General features: G+C 45.4%; 1 protein-coding gene across 2 annotated transcripts in view; it reads left to right on the top strand.

Moving 5' to 3' along the window:
* The window catches only part of HS6ST2 (heparan sulfate 6-O-sulfotransferase 2), a 281,651-nt gene that overhangs the window by 181,135 nt on the left and 83,912 nt on the right, over positions 1-16,604 (top strand). Inside the window, exon 3 of one of the 2 annotated variants that reach the window (XM_045996488.1) lies at positions 16,261-16,293. The exons of the other annotated variant lie outside the window; for it this stretch is intronic. Within the exon in view, the coding sequence (XP_045852444.1) occupies positions 16,261-16,293 (33 nt within the window). The remainder of the gene's footprint in view (positions 1-16,260; positions 16,294-16,604) is intronic. 2 annotated transcript variants of the gene reach the window in all.

Below are 16,604 nucleotides of genomic sequence, written 5' to 3'. Positions count from 1 at the left end.
TCAGTTTCCCCATCTGCTAAGTGAGCAACTGTGGTCCTCACAGGGCGCCCTTGTGATCCATCCCTGACTGACTCAAGCAGGATCTCTCTTGAGGCAGGAGGTTCTGCTGTTGTACCTCTCCTTTCGTCTTTTCAAAGAGCAGAAGGTGTGTCTCGGGCAGGAGGGCGAGGGACCCAGAGTCACGGTCTGTGCAGTCCCCACATGGCAAGCCACAGAGCCCGCTGTTCTGAATGTCTGGGTTGTTGCCATGTGGGTCTTTCTCGAACTGTCCAGGAACCTGATTAACTTCATTGATGCCTGTTTGCATGTTTTCAAACATCCCCTCTCTGGTGGCTTGCATGCTGCTTCTCAAGACGTGCTGAGGACATTGGGGCCAGCTCGAATTCTTTGTACTGAGGAGGCTAGGGCTGGGTTGCTTCCGAGGTGAGGATGGGGCAGGAGGGAGGGCCACCCATTGCCTGCTTTTCTCTCGGTTCCTTTAGCACACCCAGAGCCTGACAGGCCAACGGTGCTCGCAGCCTGGAAGCGAGGCCTGGGGGGTGGCTCGGCCTGGATTTTTTTTATATACAGTGGCCGCACGGAGAGCTCAGCAAGTGCTGGCTGCTTGTCATTAAGTTAGTGGCAGCCCAGTGTCAGGGAAGAGAATCTGAACCCTGAACTGTGGGGGCCAAAGACCCAGCTGTCACCCCAGCTGTCACCTCGGCTGGCCTTGACGGACCTCGCCCTGCTTTACCTAGTTTCCTGGTCTCCCAGCTGAGGGGGCTGGGCTGATCAGCTGCACCTGTGGGGTTCGGAGGAGGTATCCAAGGAGGTGTCCAGAGAGCTGCCTCAAGGGGTGGGGGGAAGGGTGTGGGAGCGGGGAGCAGGCACCATGCGGACCTTTCGACAGAGCCCTCGGGGCCTTGGGGCTTTGCAAGCCTTGCATTCATGTTGTATTCGAGGTCAGTGGTTCCCACACTTTGCGGTATTGGGACTCCTTGATGTTCTTAAAAATCACTGGGGACCCCGAAGAGCTTTGATTTATGTGGGATCTAGCTGTTGCTATTTACTATATTTGAATTTAAAATGGAGAAAATGTCAAAACCAGGTACTAACTCATTTAAAATCACGAGAAGTCACCTACTACATAGTAATACGAGGAACACATTTTTATGAAAAATCACTGATCTCCAAAGCAAAAAAAAAATTATTAGTAATATTTTCTATTTTGTAAATCTCTTTGATATCTGGCTTCATAGAAGACAGATGGATTCTCATATCAGTGTCTGCTTTCGAGCTGTTTTAATGTATTATTCTGGTTGAAGTATGTGAAGAAGATCTAGCCTCACACGAACATCTGTTTGGAAAAAGGAGGACCTCAAGGATCCTCGGGGATGGGTCTTGGAGAGAGCCCGTGTCCTCATGCCACACTTTGAGAACTGTTGCTCCACATGAATGGTATCCCTTGGAGTTCTACAGTGCCCATCCTGTGCAGTGATACATAGCGGTTCTGCTCTTCCCCTTCTGTCTTCACCCCATCCCCTCTTCAAACAGAGCAACTTGGTTTTTATCTGTTTTATATGATAGAGGTTTGGGAAGCTTTTGTTTGAAAAGAGGATTCTGTTTCTAAAAGTGTTTGAAACCCAGCAACCCCAATCTTAGGATACTGAAGACCCAAGGATTTGAGAGGTGATTGGGGTCATTGAGATCCTTTCCCTGGGCTTCCTCTTCTCTGAGACTGTGAACCCCTAGACTTTGAGGAGGGGGCTTTGGGATCATGCCTCAACTCTTCCCATACAGTAGCATGTCATCTTGATATGGACAGTCTCAGCTCAGGAAAATGACATCATATGGCTTGGGAGATTTAATGCCACCTCAGCATGGAGCTGACCTGCCCAGGGAGTGACACAGGCTGGAAGAGGAGTAGATTCACTGTTTGCTGAGCTGTCTGATCACTGTGGGGGGGTGGGGGGGTGGGAGGTGGGGGGGGGCGGTGGGGGTGACAGGCCCTAAGGGCAAGTTTCAGTGATATACTTATATGTTGTCATCTTTAGAGCTAGACATTCATCATCATTATTTATTTCCTAGGTTTGTGTCAGATCTTTATTCCAGGGGACAGGAGCCGGCGCCAAATATCACAGGATCTAAGTGCCCTCACAACGCATTGACACTTCTTCCAATTTCTTGTCTAATAGAGAAGGCCGTGCTGTTCTTTCCCTCACTGCCAGAATCGTTATTGATTTCATGTCATTTCTTTCATAAAAATCATCTCCTGAGTTTTGCTGGGTTTGGCTTATAGCTGAGAATGTTCTCCTCCCACTTCTCTGCTGGGCAAGATGCTGTGAATCCCACTGTTGTGGGTCACAGGACGGTTCCACAGAGATCTCGCCAACCTGCCCACTTTCCCTTTAGGCTATGACCAAGCACAGAGGTCCTCCCAGAGCTGGAGGGGGAGGATAGAGGGGGCTCTTCTCTCTGTTCTCATTTGCTTTGTTTCTTCCACCAGCTTAAGCATTAATTAAGAAGCCCAGCCTCAAATGCCTAGCACTAGGGCCAATCATTTGGGCTAATTGGGTATCTCCAATTTAATGGAACTCTTCTCTGGAGTAAGAAGTAAAACTGAATTTCTGGGAGAAATTGGAACCCTTACAACTTGCTGGTGGGAATGTAAAATGGTGCAGCTGCTGTGGAAAATGGTTTGGCAGTTCCTCAAAAAGTTAAACATAGAATTACTACTATATGATCCAGCAATTCCACTCTTAGGTATATACCTAAGAGAAATGAAAACATATGTCCACACAAACACTTGTAAGTGAATGTTCACGGCAACATTAATCATGATAATGAAAAAGTAGAGTCAACACAAACACTCATCAGTGGATGAATGGATAAACAAAATGGGATGTATTTGTACAATGGGCTATTGTTCAGCCATAAAAAGGTTTAAAGTGTCGATCCAATGCTACGATAAAGATGAACCTCAAAAACTTTATGCTAAGTGAAAGAAGCCAGACTGAAAAGGCCATGTATCGTATGATTCCACTCCTAAGAACTATTCAAAGAGGCGAATCCAGAGTGACAAAAAGCAGATTCGTGGTTGCCAGAGCTGAGGGCAGTGGGAAAAGAGTGACCACTTAAAGGGCACAGATTTCGTTTTAAGGTGATGAAAGTGTTTTGGAACTAGATAGAAGTGGCGGTGACACAACTTGTGAATGCACCAAATGCCACTGACTTGTGGACTTTCAAGTGGTTAATTTCATGTTATGTGAATTTCATGCCAATAACAACAATGCAAAACAAACAAACAAAAACCACCTGGATACCTGATTGCTGTCCTTTCTTGGGCTGGTTTCATTCCTGAATGTCTGTGGAATCAGGAACCCAATCTTTAGCCGTGAACTCATCCTGAGTGGAAAATGGGCTTAGCAGACCTTGTAGGTCCTGTGGAGTACTGCATATGACGCGTGGCCTTCCGCACAGCTGCCTCCCCTGTTGGCTCGTGGAAGGCAGTGGCCATGTCCTGCTCATCCTGGCCTTTCGAGTGCTTTAACATATTCTTGGCATGCCAGAGATATTCAGTGGATGTTTGTCGATCGAATGATTGGATATGTCCCTTGCAGCTTCTCATTCATCTCCATGTACCCCCACGAGACCGATAAGAGATCCACCACAGCTGATGCCCAGGACAGACACTGCCCAGGACAGACGCTGTAGACTTGTCTAGCGCATAGGGCTGAAATTGTTTTGATGCATTTTTCTGAAAGTTTGGATATCTATGTAATGGGATGCTACTGGCTATGAAGAGGAACGCAGTACTGATCCATTGTTGTAACAAGGATGATCCTTGAGAACGTTCTGCTAAAGTCAAAAAATCAGGCACATGAGACAACGTATTATATGATTTCATTTACTTGAAAGTTCCCAAATAGGAAAATCCGTAGAGACAAAGTAGATCAGTGGTGGTCAGGGCCTAAAAGGAACAGGGGGGTGGTGAGAGTGACAGCGTGCTGCTGGCTTTCTTTTCGAAGGGATGAAAATGTTCTAAAATTGTGGTGATGACTGCACACATCTGTGAATACGCTAGTGGCCACTGATTTGTCCACTGGAAGTAGGTTGTGTGGTTTGTGAATTGCATTTCAGCCAAGCTGTTAAAAATATAGATATATGTTGGAGGAGTGAAGAATAAATGTGAATCCAAGACAGATGTGTTCTTGTTTGGGGGAGAGATCTCCATCCAAGACCAAAAATAACTTTCCTGATATATTCAGAGGGTTTCTCCCGAGAAAGATTCCTTTACATTGGGCTTCCCTTACAGCAGCAACTCATGGGGGTTTCTAGATCATTACCTACCTGATGAGGGGCTAAGGGCAGAGTAGCTTAAAACCAGAGTGTGAAGGGCAAGTACCAACTGTTGGGAGTTAGAGACTGATCAGAATGTATGTCCCTGAGAAACCGGGATTCAGTTTACAGGAACCCAATGACCTCGTGGTTTCCCTGCTGCCTCTGGGAGAGACACCGCCCACTGTCCCACCCCCATTTTGATCAGGAGGAATGAACAAGCAGCCTAATGAAGTGCCATTTGGACAATTAAAAATTCGGCAAGCCCAACTTCAAATAAGTTGTTCCGGATTCTTCCTCCTACTCTTGGGGACTATCCTTACTACTGCAGTGCCTATCAGCCTTCTTGAAGGAAGAGACACCAATTTGCTGCTACAGCGCTCCCACAGTGGGGCTGAGGAGACTTGTGTGTGGAGATGGGCAGTGCCTAGTGCTACATTCAGACTTCACTGTTTCCCATGCCCTTAGGCACCCAGAAACTCCCACAGCATCATTGCCACTTAGCTGACAACTTGGAGCCATGGTCCATGGCTCCTCAGATCCCAGGCAGGGAGACTCCTCTCCTAGAAGTGATCCCATCAGTTCATGTGTGTGCGTGCGTGCACATGTCCGTGCGCACACGCACAGGGATTATAAAACTGCCAGTGGTTATGAGGAAATTGATAGGTTATTCGTGTGTGCCTTGGGTCCCAAGGCCAAGGACAGGCCAACGGTGCTCTCAGGAAGCCAAGAACCAGGACTGGACAAAGTTTTGCTGGGTGTGGGTTTGCGGCTGGGAGCTCACCTCACTTCACTTACAGTTGCAAACAAATGACCACATCATTTGGCAGTTGGAGGGAACTCCTTTCTATTTGGCAGATGGCCACAGAGAAAGAGGGAGCCAAAACATAGAAGGGTGAAAAGAACATAGGCTTTGGGGGCAGATCAACCAACTTATCTAAATAGCTGCAGGATCTTTGGCAAGTGGCTTCCTGTCTCTGAGGCTGTTTCCTCACCTGTACGAGGAGATAGGAAAGAGCATCTTGCAAGATTATTGTTCTCATTAAACAAAGAGCCCAGTCCTCGTGCCTGAATCTCCTGCTGCTGGTTCTCAGCAAGATTATTGTTCTCATTAAACAAAGAGCCCAGTCCTCATGCCTGAATCTCCTGCTGCTGGTTCTCAGCTGGCTCTTTGACTCCCATCCCTGTAGCCCACCCATCGCCACCTGTTATGTCCAAGGGGAGAGCAGCAGCACTACGGCAGTAGGAGCCATGTGACCTTGGGTACGTCCTTTCTCTCAGGGCCTGTAAAATGCAGAGGTTGGGTTTATGTTCTCTAAGAGTACCTTCCAGCTTTGACAGATTTCTCAACTACATCAAGGTCAAATTGTGAACGCCTGGCTCACCATGTCTGAGGACCGGCTTCATTATTTAGCAAACAATTATTTCCCAAGGCAACAACTCTCCTCTTACCACCATAAATTACACAGACCTTCTTGGAATGAGGCACGCACTGTAGCCTCTTCCTGGCTTCCTCCTCTCCCACGCTGGTCATCTCAGACCTTCAGGATTCTATCTACATCAAATTTAACCACGTTTTCTCATAGATTAAAAGAATACAGGTGTAAGAGCAAGAAACAGCCCTCCCTTCCGCTCTGGAGTGAAAGGCCCGATCTGCCTGCCAACCTGGCCCACCCACTGCCACCCGATTTATGTCCCAGGGGCACAGCACAGCCGTGGTGAAGACTTACGGCGGGGTTTCATCTTCAAATGAGCTATGACTTCTCTTCCTCATGTATTCAAGTGCTTGGCACTCATGGCCTGCAAGTTTATCCTGGAATTCAAAATGAAAAAGGGTCCCAGGAGAACCTTAAAAAGAGGCGCGCAAGGAATTCCTTCTGGGCAGCTGCAAAGCTGGTGCAGGAACTGGAAGGCCACCCGGCGTGTGGGACACGCGTTCTCGGCCCAGAGAGCTTCTTTCTGCACAGTCAACCTTCCTCGGTGCAGTGGGGAAGGCATCGCATGTAGAATCAGGGCCGAGTGAGTATTCTCTGGGCTGTACCTGATTGACCTGTAAAATGAGAAGAAGGATGCCTGCCTCACAGGCACAGGACATTTTAGGGCCTGATGAACTTGGGTGCTGGCATCCTACAGCTCTGGATTTGAGTTAAGACCTGGGCAAGCCCCCTCAGAGGCTCCATGATGGAAGCAATGAGTGTAGACTTTCGTTCGGGATGAAGTGAGATCATTCCTGTCAAGTACGTGGTGTCTGGCATATAGAAAGCTCTCATTAAGTGCAAGCTAACGGTATGATTGTTACGATGTGCTGCTTAGGAATCATTTCCAATAATTCTAGAAAAGATATTCCATGTACTCCTCCCGACGGTTTGGCCAACTTGTCTATATTTTATATTCTTTGGAGCAGAAGCACAGAGGGTCTTTTTTGGTACCCGGTTTCGACACATCTGGGAAGACATGAAACTAAGAATCATGTAATAAAAGGAGATCCGTGTCCTCTTGAAAATGAAGGATTTGCCCTAACGGTGGCTCACCACCTTCACCTTGAAAGATGTCCAGAGCCCACGAAAATGTTGAGTGGGTCACAATGTTTCCAAAAGCAGAATATCCATTAATAGGAAACGCTGGGCTTACTTATTAGTTTTTTTTAATTTTTAATTTTTTTTGGTAAAGATTTTTATTTGTTTATTTGACAGAGAGAGAGAGATATCACAAGTAGGCAGAGGCAGGTAGAGGGAAGGGGAAGCAGGCTCCCTGCTGAGCAGAGAGCCCCATGCAGTGCTCGATCCCAGGACCCTGAGATCATGACCTAAGCCGAAGGCAGAGCCTTAACCCGCTGAGCCACCCAGGCGCCCGTAATTTTTAAATTTTCACTCCAGTTAACATACAGTGTTATGTTCGTTTTGGGTATGCAATATAGTGGTCTAGTATTTCCATCCAACATCCTGTGCTCATCAGGATACGTGCTCTCCTTCAACCCCACCCTGTCTCCCCCCCCCCCCACCCCCACCACCTTCCTGTCTGGTAACCCACAGTGTGTTCTCTAGAGTTAAAAGCTGTTCCCTGGAGCACCTCAGTGGCTCAGTCAGTTAAGCGTCTGCTTTCGGCCCAGGTCATAATCCCAGGGTCCTGGGATCGAACCCGACGTCGAGCTCCCTGCTTCTCCTTCTCCCTTTCCTACCGCTCCCCCTCCTTGTGCTCTCAATCTCTGTAAAATAAATAAATAAAATCTTAAAAAGGAAAGTCTGTTCCTTGCTTTCTCTCTTTTTCTCTCCCTCTTTTCCTCTTAGCTCATTTGTTTTGCTTCTTAAATTCCACCTATGAGTAAAATCCTATGGTATTTGTCTTTCTCTGACTTATTCTGCTTACTTAGCACTGATTTTTAACAATGAAGTCCATTATACAGATGTTTCAATTGCTAGACCCCAGACACTTAAGTCTTTGGGAATATCTGGATAATGAGGGACATTTTTCACCAAAATTGTTAGTTATATTCCATTCAGCAGGTTTAATCGAGCGCCTGGTTTGTATCCTCTGTGAGGTGTTATTGGAGATCACAGTTTTTGTTGAGCAAAATGAACCAGGTTAGAAACACCCCCAGGAAACTGGAGGAGCTGGGCTTCATAGAAAATTCTTTTGACTCAAGAGCCTGTGCGCCCCTTCCCTTTAGCACATCACCCCTCCACTGACCTGCCACTTCACTCCTTTGGGGCTGCCTCGAGGAAAGTTTCAGGCCAAATCCGACAGCTCCTGCCATACTTGGACTCAGCATAGATGGAAGCTCCCTGCTGAGAGTAGGTGACATGTTGGTCCAGAATGATCCAGAATATACCGTTCCACCTGTCTCTACATTCTGATCCCATTAGAATATTTCCTGAGAATGATCTCGATCCTTAGTTTCAGTTAAATCATTACTCGTTAGGGACTTTTTCATGGTGTGCGTTTTAAACATGCTACAATATGAACAAAGCAGTTGTATCTCGCGTTGGCAACTTGCCATCCTTTGTGCGTGTCAGCATAAAATACGTGGGATTCAGTAGAGTAGTAGCCCCTTGTGGAGCTGAATGTGAAAGGTGGAGTGGAAATCTTCCCTGCCGATTTGAACAAGCACTGCACTAGCTTTCATTGTAGACCTTCTAGAAATCTGAAATATGGAAACAAAATGAGCAACATGCACATATGTACATTTATATTTCTATTCGAAATGAAACTTTCAGGCCCTTATTAATACCAAAATCTCTAAAGGATTCTTAACGGTCTGTCTTTCCTTCAAAGACAAAGTATATATGTGATCAAATTGAGGAAATGCATTGCTGGAAACTTCCATACAAATGCAGGTGTTTGCATCACCCGGAGAATTCTAAAACACATTGAAAACTTGCTGTCAACTTTTCAATTGATGGAGTCGGCCTTGGTGCACCTTATTTTATAATTCAGACAGCGCCCCCACATCATGAGTACGAATGCTTTTCAGGACAAAGAACAAGCCAGATTTTCTTTGACGGCCTTCCATTTTTGGGGGGGCGGGACAGATATTTTGTTTTGTTTGTTCAATGGCAAATCACTTCTTTCCCTGCTTTTTGCAAGACTAAATTGTCAAGTAGGTGCTCTAGAGATTCCTTCAGAAAGAATCTATTGTGACATAGCCAAGGACAAATGAATGGTTAAACCCATCTCCCACCCAAACAGGAATCCCTGGGTCTCCAGATTGTTAATTAGATCAGCACTAGAGGGCACTCTTATGATGCCAAAATAGGAGAATTTTTACTGCAAACTGGTGGGTGGAGGTTGGGGTGGTGTGAGGGGGCCTGTTCTGTAAGGAGCTGCAGACTAGAAACAAAGGAGAAAACATCCTACCTTAGGACGGACTGGCTGGCCAACAGCCGAGGAAACACTATTTTGAAAAGCCTTGTTTTAACAATCTTCCTCATCAGATCCACTTTGTTTCCCAAATGTGATTGGTGTTTTTGGCCATGCAAGACCCAGGTATTAGGCATTATTTCTCAAATGAAAAGAATGTAAGAATCACTGATTATCACCACGTGATGCGATAAAAACGCCTCTAGGCAGAAAACAGAACGTGAGAGAGCAGCTTAGGAAAATGTGTTTACAATTTAACAGCCACTGAAAAAGAAGAATATAACATCCTCGAGGGGGTTCATGATTGTGTGCTTGGGTCTGGAGTGTAGTGTGGATGCCTGCTCACCGGCTGTCCCCAGGTGGTGGTGCTCAGTGGACCCAGGGGTGGGGAGTGAGCTCCCAGAGGCTTGGGCCCCGCTCTTGGCTCTGCTACCCGTGTGTTCTGTGATCTGTGGCAAGTCCCTGCCCCTGAGACACCAGTGGTCCTGACAAGATTACCCAAAGTCATCCTTCAGGGGCTCAAAGTCTGGGGTTGATGATCACAGGAAGAATTTCCACTGTCATTTGTTTATTGGCTACTTGTGATCTAAATCCAACCATGGGATAGAAAGTAATCCATGCTCTCGGTAGAGATGGGACTCAAAGGATTGGCCAGCCCAAAGGGCTCAGATGCCCATGTTAGCTACTTTTTTTTAGGTTTACTGCCCAGTCCAAGTATAGCCTTAGTTACCACATTTTAGCCATCTTTAGCCCCCCCCCCCCCAAAATTGGCTTATTACACCCAGGTGAGGTAGGTGACTCCTGTCTTATGCCCTGGGCACTGGCCAGAATCGCTCTGGCGTGCCCTTGTGCAGTTTTCTGAGGAGCCAGTGGGTGGTCTGGTGATCTAATGGGAAGAAGGGGCCCCTGAAGACAAACTTGTCCCGTCTGCCTTTGGTCCCAGAGTTTCTTAGAACCACTCAAGACTGTTTCTCTCTAGGCCTCTGTTTGTAAGCACCCAAGCTATACTTCATAGGAGTGTTCCCGACTGAGTCAAATTCCTTATAAAGTCTTAAAGTGTTATAATGAACAGGGGCCTTTGGGAAAGCACTTAGTCCAGCACCTTTACTGTGTAGATGGGGAAACAGAGAGCTGTCTTCCCTGTGGGAGGAGGGTCTTGCCCAGGATCACACAACAGAGTTGTCATGGGGACAGTTTTTTGACATTTAGTTCATGCCTCTTTCTCTTACCTTGTGCTGCCAATACCTTTCCCCACCCACAGTGACTCCAGGGAATAAGAGACCAGTGGCTATTAACCAAAGCGTTTTTGATAGAGCTAGAAAAGCTCTGTGTCATATATTACATGTTGTATATATTGCATTTAGGTGGTATAAATGGAAGGGACAAATCCTTATCAAAAATGTGTCCTCTCGGGGAGCCTAGGGTGGCGCAGTCGGTTGAGCATCCAACTCTTGGTTTCAGCCTAGGTCGTGATCTCAAGGTTGGGGGATCAAGCCCCGCGATGTGCTCAGCGTGGAGTTCTGTTTGGGGTTCTCCTTCTTCCTCGGCCCCTCCTGCTTACGCTCTCTTCCTTTCTCTCTCTAAAATAAATAAATACCTCTTTTAAAAAATGGGTCATTTCTAAATGTTCTAGGACTGGAGACTGAACCATTAAAAGGTCATTTCTGTGGTTCTGGAAGACTCTGTAGTCTTAATACTGTTGCCCAAAGGCCAAGGATAAGATTGAAATCCTTGTCAACTGGAAGAGAAAGTAGGCCAGGAAAATGGTCCTGGAAGCCAGGTTTAGTATCTTGGGGGAAGAGGACTCTGTGGAAGGAGCAGTCAAGACAGACCCAGGAAACCTGGCCTTTTACCTGTAGGTGTCATTGGACACTTGGTTTGAAAAGCCCGTTCTGTTCCCAGAGTAACAAGATGTAACAAGGTGGCATAGTGATGGGGGTTGGGATTCCTGACTTTGGTCTGCCATAAATTCCTATACTTCTGGACAATTTTCTGTCTTGTCACTTCCCTAGATGAAAATAATCATGGATCTAAGTTCTTTTTTTTTTTTAAGATTTTATTTATTTACTTGACAGACAGAGATCAGAAGTAGGCAGAGAGGCAGGCAGAGAAAGAGGAAGGGAAGCAGGCTCCCCGCCAAGCAGAGAGCCCGATGCGGGGCTCGATCCCAGGACCCTGGGACCATGACCTGGGCCGAAAGCAGAGGCTTCAACCCGCTGAGCCCCCCAGGCGCCCCGGATCAAAGTTCTTGAGTCCCATCTCTGGACCTCCTGCTCTGCTCTAGTGAATTCCATGCCTGATGTCTTCTAATCCTTACGTTGGCCTTTCTGTACAGGTTGTTTTCAGGTGCTTTCTGCTCTGTTGGACCAGCCCCTTGCCATACTGGTTGTTCAGTATGTTGAATGTCATTACTGGTGTGCGCACAATACCTGTCCCCGTTTTGCAGGTGTGGGAGTCAAGGCTAGGAGCTTAAGGCGCCTTGGCAGGATCATGCAACCAGACTCGAACCCAGTCTGTGCACCGCGTGGGCTTATTCTGTGGTCCCCCACCACGTCTCAGGCTTGTGTGCAAGCAAATGTTGAGGCCAAGCATTTTACCCAAGGAACGAAGACAAGTAGCTTTTATGTCTAGGGCTTTAAGAAGCACTAGAGCCTTTCCCCTGTCCTCTCCATTTCTACCCTCACCCCCTCACCAGTTTGAACAGGAATCCTTTGCCTGGGGCCTTTTGGCCATGGGCCCCCTTCCCATTTAGGGAACCCAATATAGCTTTCAGAGTAAGCTTTTTCACTAGGATATACTGTATTTGACCTTCAAAGACCAAATGAGGATGTAGCCTAAGGTCTGCACGGAGGTTGTGGGTAACTGAGCAACAGTATACCAGATCACAACCAGGATGAGGGTGGGGGGGGCATCCTAAGTAGGGGAAAAGGTGGGAAATCAGGGGCCCAGCTACTCCGGGTATGGGGTTTGGCGAGAGGGTGAGAAAACCAATCAAATGTTAGAAACTAGAGTGAGTGAATGGACCATTTGCTTGGCAGCTCTGCCACAGGGATAGGTAATTGGTTCCTACTGAGTGTATTATCCGCCACAGATTTGCAATCAGATCAAAACAATGTCAGTATGGGTTGTTTTTTTTTTTTTTTTTTTTTTCCAAACCACCCTTTGCAAAATTGGAGCATCTGTGTAGCCTTTATCTGGGAGTGTGTGGATCTTTCTGCTGAGATTGACAGCAATCACCAACAGCCCAGGATCCTGGCAGATGAAGAAGCTGCATAAGCAGAAAGAGAAATGGGGGGTCAGTCGTGCATCAATTAGATTTTCAATTAAGTTTTCTTGTGTAACTTTTCCATCCTAAAGAAGCGGCCATTGTATATTTCACATAAACAAAGCTGTTTCCCTGGACAGAATGATGATCAGCTGCATTTCAAGACGACTGTTACTGTTTCGGCCATATTTCCATTTATGCATCGGCTCAGAATGTTGGGCTCTCTCTTAACTCCTCATGGCATGTTGCACCAAGAAAGGGACTAGAGATTGCTGTATTCTTAACAGATTTGCCACCAAAATAAATGGTGAAACTATTAGAGAATTGCAGAAGAGACCTTGCCCATGATCAGAGGAGTCTTTGGTAAAACTAGAATTTAGAAACCAGGGATCCTGATGTTCAGGACAGGGACCTCAGATTTTTACAGCATTCTAAAGTTTTCTACGTCTTCATTTGAATCCTTAATATCAAAGTGAATAGATAGCTTTATTAATTTTTTTTTAAGTTTCTGAAGCCCTAGGCATCTACCCTGAGAATATAAAGCCCAGGGGGCTGGTGTTACCATTGGAGGTTTCCAGTTAGCATGAATCACCATCTGGGTTTCCATGGCCCCCACGTCTCCCCCAGTTCCCATTTTTCGAATGATATGTATGTATCCCCTTCATTTTCATCTTTTCCTTTCCTTGTTAATTTGACATTTAGGCTGTAGCTGTCAGTTGAGGAATATTTAGTCACATCTTCTCAAACTCCAGCCCAGAAGTGGTTATTCTTTATTGCTTCTTTTCTATCCAGTGTCTGGGTCATGGTCATGAGAACCACAGCTCCTTTTGTCCACCAACTGCTTTCCTAGGACATGACCTGCCGAAGGGTGATGAGTCCAATCTCAGAGTGTCACCCAGGCTAGCTGTCACAGAACACTATAGCATACAGTGAGAAAAACTCAGTGGTTTTACAGCATTGCCAAGTGCAAGCATGTGGAGTTCTAGGGACAACAAATAGCCCAGCTGAAAAGAAGTCTGTCTCACAGCCTTTGGGGGGGGGGGGGCAGGCGGGCTTCCACAAGGCAAATTTGCTAATGCAAATAATGGCGGCCCCTCCAATCAAAAAGAGAATTCTTTCTAATTCAGTTGTTGACTCTGATGCCATTGAATATGTTCTCTGTACATAAATAAAGACATAAAATGGGGGAGAAACTCTTTTTTAAGGCTAATAACATACAGTACATTTCTATGGAACTCTTGTTCACAAAGGTGGCTTAAAAAAAAATCTTCCATGAGACTGTAAATTTCCTGAAGGCAGGGATTTGTGTCTGTCCTAGTCACTTCTGCTGCATCCTCAACCCCTACAATAATGCCTGACACATGGGAAGCACCAAACTTGTTTGTGACTTGTTTAGTAAATGTATTTGACATGCAATATTTGAGATGTACTGTGTTAATTTAATACAACCATGTATACTGTAATATGATTGCCATTGTAGTCATATCTAGCGTCTCTGTCGTATTATACAGTTACCTCTTCTTTTTATTTAAAGAGCCCTTTTAGGGGCACCTGGGTGGCTCAGTCAGTTAAGCATCTAAATGGATTTCGGCTTCAGTCCTGATCTCAGGGTCTTGGGATCGAGCCTTGCGGCCTTGGGCTCTACGCTTAGCATAGTGTGCTTGAGATTCTCTCTTTCCCTCTCCCTTTGCCCCTCCCCCCACTCACACTCTCTGCTCGCTCTCTCCCTCCCTCTCTCTCTCGAAAATCGATAAATCAATCTTTTTTTTTTAAGAGCCCTTTTAAAAGATCCCCTTCAAACACCTGGGTGACTCAGTCAGTTAAGCGGTTGCCTTGGGCACAGGTCATGATCCCAGGATCCTGGGATTAAGTCCTGCATCAGGCTCCTTGCTCAGTGGGGAGCCTGCTTCTCCCTCTCCCTCCGCCTGCCGCTCTGCCTGCTTGTGTGCTCTCTCTCTCTCTCTCTGTGTCGAATAAATATATAAAATCTTTAAAAAAATAAACAAAGATTCCCTTCAAGAACATTCCCAAAGAGTGTATTTGGAGTTTAAAATGGGTTCATAACGTTAATTCATTTTTTTCTAATCAGTTTGCTTTTCCTTTTTTTTCACCTTTGCTACCCATGACCTTTGATTCACTTCTGATGACTGCCCACCCTTCTGGTCGATGCACCTGTAACGTCTTCCTGGATCTCCCTTGAATATTCCACTTCTGGCAACCTGGATTCTCAGGTAAGGCAGTGAACTCCCGAAAGTCTTCTTGGTGCAATCATCAGGCAAACTTTCATAGGCAGTTGAGCAATTTACATAGAAATTTTTTTAAAATCTCAAGAGATAATGGTTCCCCTGATCAGAGTTAAATTTAGTCCAGTTCCCATATAAATCAATTACGTGCATACTTCTATTATTTGAGGATTTCTATTAGTGCAGTAGAACGAAAATTGTGATTCTGGAATGTGCTACCTATTTGACTTTGGAATTTCCTAGTACTGAGAATCAACATACATCTTTATGTGGTTTTTTTTTTTTGTCATTTTTTTTTTTAATTTTTCACCCAAAGTTGTGTTACTTTTTGTTCATGAGGCTGAGTGCAGTGAAAGAAGTCCTAGCCTTTCTTCACTGTGTAGGGAAACTAGGTCATGGGGTAGGTCAAAACATTCTAGATTACTTCTTTCTTGCGGCTGGAATGGAAGAAGAGCGCATTGGGCCCTGGATGGTAAGTCAGCTAATGGGTGTGTCTTGTCTACCAGAGCTTTTGTCAAGATCACCAAGTACATCACTTGTTTCTCATAACATTAGCTTCTCCCATAGTCTTAACAACTCATAGAACCAGGGAAGAGGGCCTTATCCAGGAACTGATGTTACAAGTCTTAACACTGCTTCTCAAATAATGAGGCAAAGGCTCTGCTGCTGGCCAAGCAATTAAAAGTCTTTCTTAACTTACTTCTAGAAGATCCAGACATACCCGATGTGAAGAAGCGCTTGTCCCATGAAAATGCACAGGCTATATAACTTGCTTTGGGCATAAATGTGTTTCGTCCTGGCTTAATACACAATGAAAGACTAATTTGAGTCCACTTGAACCCTCAAATTAACAACTGACCCGTGCACACATTCTCAGTCCCTGCTAATATCAGAAATTCATGTAATAGAATTAGCGTTTTGTAACTCTTAAGATGTATATTAAGAAAACAGCTAAAACTTTTTTTTTTTTTTTGCATGGGGAAACATTGCTTACTTTGGTGGATGTCTTGCATTTGGGAAAAGGGACTAGAGGGATGATTTATGTATCACTATGTGTGCACTTTGAGTTTTCATCTTTTCAAAGAGCATCAGCAAAGTCTAATCATTCTTTTCCTTTGGCTATCTGTGTTTCATATGTGACAGATGATACAAAAAAAAATCTCAGAAATTCCTCCTAGGTCTTTTCCATTAGGTGTTTCCATGTTAGTGATGCCATAGCATTTGGTTCTGTTTGGTTTTCGGTTTGTTGACCTTTGTGTTTCACTTAGATCGCCATCACTTGAGGGAAAGGGTAAGGAACGAGCATGACCAGGTGACAGATTATTTTCAGCCAATAGCTCGCCAGAGGTCTGGCTCTCACACTGTCTTGCCAATCTGAGCCCCCTGATTCCTAATCTCCCACTCCTGGGGAGGAGCAAATAGGGAGCAAAGTGGAGGAGCCATCCACAAGTTGTTTCCTTGTGGTTTGGGAAACTGGAAAAATAACACACTAGCAAAGCAAAATGGAAAATGTTTATTATTTTAACTCCTCTCTGACCAAGTTCTTGCTAGCACCTGGTTTTACTGTTCCTTTAACAGGTGGAGGATTTTTCAGATTCTAGATGCAGCAAGGTAAGTGAAAATGTATTTTTAGTTCAACTTAACCCCAGTAAGCTAGAATAAACAGACTTTAGAATCAGCTATTGGTTTTATTTCAGTACAATGAATAGTTTGATTTTGGCTTGGACAAATTCTTTCCTGGGCTTTTTTTTTTTTTAAAGGTTAAATCAGCTGAAACAAGCCAAGCATGTAGTCTCAGGTCTGTAAAGCTGACCCAGTTCAGAAGTGGGATGGATGCTCAGGGCCAGCACCCCAGACAGTCGGGCAGTGGGTCATTAGCTCCCTTTTCTTTTTGCTGAAATAGGATGACACAACAGTTTTTG

Source organism: Meles meles, chromosome X (assembly GCF_922984935.1).
Source record: "Meles meles chromosome X, mMelMel3.1 paternal haplotype, whole genome shotgun sequence".
In the NCBI taxonomy this organism is placed as follows: Eukaryota; Metazoa; Chordata; class Mammalia; order Carnivora; family Mustelidae; genus Meles; species Meles meles.
The sequence above is the reverse complement of the archived record's forward strand: the minus strand, read 5'-3'. Positions and strand labels throughout refer to the sequence as shown.